Source organism: Eimeria mitis, genomic scaffold (assembly GCF_000499745.2).
Source record: "Eimeria mitis Houghton genomic scaffold, Emh_scaff147, whole genome shotgun sequence".
Classification (NCBI taxonomy): domain Eukaryota; phylum Apicomplexa; class Conoidasida; order Eucoccidiorida; family Eimeriidae; genus Eimeria; species Eimeria mitis.
In genome coordinates, this window is record NW_013569382.1 from 1 (window position 1) to 3612 (window position 3612).

General features: G+C 48.8%; 1 protein-coding gene across 1 annotated transcript; it reads right to left on the reverse strand.

The window, feature by feature from the left end:
* Positions 1-827: 827 nt before the first annotated feature.
* Positions 828-3612, reverse strand: EMH_0097790 (uncharacterized protein; the record flags this gene model as incomplete). Its single annotated transcript, XM_013495207.1, has 10 exons — positions 828-910; positions 1015-1093; positions 1254-1298; positions 1394-1449; positions 2035-2091; positions 2244-2322; positions 2502-2576; positions 2792-2865; positions 3005-3044; positions 3172-3612. The coding sequence occupies 10 exons, from the start codon at positions 3610-3612 to the stop codon at positions 828-830; spliced, it is 1029 nt and encodes a 342-aa protein (XP_013350661.1).

Genomic DNA, 3612 nt, shown 5'->3' on the forward strand with positions numbered 1-3612 from the left:
CTGCATCTACAGGCCAACTTCCGCCATGTGCGGCGAAGAATAAAAGGTCAGTTTGCGTGGCATTCACTGATTGTGGCGAGAACAAAATGCAGATTTTTGTGGCTCTGGCCACATGAGTGCTTCCGCAATCCCAGACAACGGTGTTTCTGGATTTTGTGTCTTGCATCCCAATTTTAGTGCTTGGTCTGCCTCTCGCTTCAAGTATTCGGTGGCACGCCTTCCCTATTGGATAAAACCGAGAAAATGGTTTCTTCTGACGCTAGTGTCAATTCGCCTGGAGGTCTGTCTCTGTCCTGCTTTGTGTCCACTGGCAAGGCAGTATCGCAAGCGCCTTCCCTTTCTAATTATTCAAAACAAACTGCTACCTAGTAGGCAGCATGATCTGGTTGCCAGATCATGCGGCATACTAGGCAGCAGTTTGTTATGCAAATATTTGAAAGACAAAGCTATTGTTCGGGCGCGCGCACACACACATCATCCACAGCAAAAAGGAGGAAGACGCGGCCTGCAGGAACCATGGTTAAAGTACATGGTACTGGCCCGTCTAGAACAAACTGCACCGTCTTCCACACGCCACAGGATAGGCCGCATTTCCACCGACATTCCTGAACGCACCACTGAAAAGCTTATTTCTTGCTGCAAAATCCGTTCCAAGTAGTCCAAATTTGGGTGAAAAATTCGGCGAAGGATGCCTATCTTTGCGCCTCGGTCTACTTGGCAATCCCTGAAAATTGACAGCAATGAAATAGCTTATATTTTGACAGTCTAACGCGAAAAAGTACACAAAGTAATCGGCTCTTAACAGACTGTGTTCTTGCTGTCTCCGGTTAAGCATGCGCACCAAACAAAGAAGCAACCGTTGTTGTTGGCACTCCTGTGCTCTCGCTGATCCGAAGGACCTTGTAGTTTTCTGCAGAGACCGCATGCATAATGTAAAAGCGGGGTTCCTAGGCCCTGTCCTGCCTGATATAACAACAGGGATTCAGCAATAAGGGACCCGCCACAATTACTCACTTCCATTCCGACGAGTACCCTCCACAAACTCAGCCAGAGCATCCTCCAGCGTCTGACGGAATAAATCTAATTCATGTCCCTGAGTATTGCACGACAGCACAGCCGCAGTAGAATTGATTTGAGAATCCCAAAATTCCGCACCCAGTTCTCCCCCGAAACTATCCTAGTTTGTCCAGTGCATACGAACCACAGCAAGAGAGGCCCCGAAAGCGCGTCTACCATTCACATCAATGCCTTACGTCCATGTCCAAATTCATAATAGGTATCGCTTCATCATGTCCATCCTGCATAACGCCCATTGCAATCCGAATAACATGAGCCGCCGAACCAACTTGCTAGTTCTCAATATTGCAGCATACTGAGAAAACAGCAGACTTACTGGTTGGTTTACAACAACACCAATGTCCACATCCTGTAAGTGGCATACTAGTATACCTGGAAAGCAGAATCCACCAACACAAGAGCATACATGGTGCCATTTGGTGCTGTGAACCCATCCAGCTTGCCCGGTTTTCACAGCACATCTACCCCGCCTGTTTGTCGCTGTACATGCATTTGTAAGTCACAGTGGTGACTTACCTCTCCCGTGTCTCATCACCGCTTCAATATCTTCTGCAGCGTCTTCCTAAATCGCACGCACTTCATTGGGAAGAGCGGTAAATGCAATTATATGGAACGCCAGCTACCGGCGTTACTAGTCGGCATCGGCGTTTCTGCGTGGCTGACTCCATCGGGTATAGAGGGCCATTACAAACCAAGGTTCCAAGGGAAACTTCCGCCCACAAGTCCCTGGGAGGGGGGTTTAGACTCCTGAATCGCGGGTGCGGACGGCTTGGGACGGTCTGTTTATCTTTCGTTACTGAAAAGCCGAAAACACAGCGTTAAGCATTATTGTTGGCCATCTCAGCCAAGCTGTTCTGGAGACCAACTTAATCATTTAGTTTAATCTACAGCTTCAGTGAGTCCTTGCGCTGTACGGTGTCAACATGCAGATAACAAAAAGGAAGATAATGAGCTTACGCTGGACCAAAATTTTCCCGTAGCCGTCAATGGTGATTTCCTTAAACGGATTATAGGCTGCAGACAGAATATATCAGACAGGCGGTTCCCTTTACACGCTTTCCAGAGCTGATGCTGCTGGCGAGTCTGCCTTAATCTGAAACCGCAGCCCAGACGCTACCGTTTAACTAACATGCTTAATTCCGACGCCCTATCGTTGTGCAACCCACCGGCTTGAGAGTCTAGAGAATCCACCAATTCCTCTATGGCATTTTCAACACGTTCCATAGCAAGTGGTGCCGTGTCCTTCTGTGCCGCGCATAAATACACAAGAGATTCGGCGGAAAGACCCAATGACCTTTCCAGCTGGAGTTCCAATGTACATAAGAGTCTCCAAGTACTCTCTTATAACGCTCGTCTGCAGCATCGGTTAGCCGCCAAACACAAAGCTAATTTGCCTGCTCCTGCTTACAAACGGAAAAGCTTACCCTGATCTGTCGTACTGGGTGCGTCTTCAACTCATCTTCAGTCAGCCATGGATCCTGAGGAGCAAAACGAACGGCCTGCAGGCCCTNCAAAATGTGAACTACGCCGGCGGTGCGCACAGGGAAGAGTTGAGGAAAGTGGTGAAAACCAAAAGACGAAAATTCTGGCATTCGTACAACGCTGCGTGAACATTTCTATATACTTGCGCGTCTTATATAAAGTAATGTACTTGCAGATACTATGTAAACCAGCTAATATATACGCATAGTAGCCAATGTCGCGTGGAACACACAGGAGTCGTTGTGATCATGAAAGTAAGGAATTCTTCGCCGGCCTTGGGGGAGGGTTTTCGGAACTCCATTGTCCCTGAAGTAGCGCACACGGCAAGCAGGAAATGGTTCACTTCGTTCAGTTAGGTGCGGCTCACAAGTTGGTAAGCTTCTAGCACTACGCGTTAGCGGAGACAGAAGAGGCGTTCCCACTAGAATCTCGCAAATAGGCTCACCTCCGAAGAAGAATATCTTCTCAAACATCTCCTGGGTGTTCTGTGAGATCAAACAATACATGACACCAGTTATAGCTGCAGGGGTACCTCCGAGATTTTCCCCACAAGCGTGAGCAAGCACGCTGTGTAATTTGTGTACCAACAGCGGAACACCTGAGGCCGCTTACTGATTTGCGGAAGCTATCTGGGGCCTCATAACCGTTGCTCTTTTGAACTACGGTACTTTCCTCCTGCGATAGAGCTTCCCGGTCGACTTCCGCACTTTTCGGCTGTTGATAGTCTTCGGGTTGGGATGGGTCTGGACCATATTCCGGTTCTTCTGTTTCGCCTACGCTTCTACTCTCATCTACCTCCTCACTGTGGCTTTCGGAAAAGAGCTGTTCCCTCACATCCGGAGATGGAACGGATGGCCTTTTCACGTAGTACCATCCGCGAACCAAAATCGCCAAAACAACTGCCGCCGTAATTATACACCCCCGTATTCGTCGTGATGAACGAGCAGGCCGATGGTGCACCTCCCGTAAAGGCGCATCCGGCGGTGCATCCTGTTCCCGGACGTACACGTTATCTGGCTGCTGATCTAAGGCATGTTGAGCTAGTGACTGCAT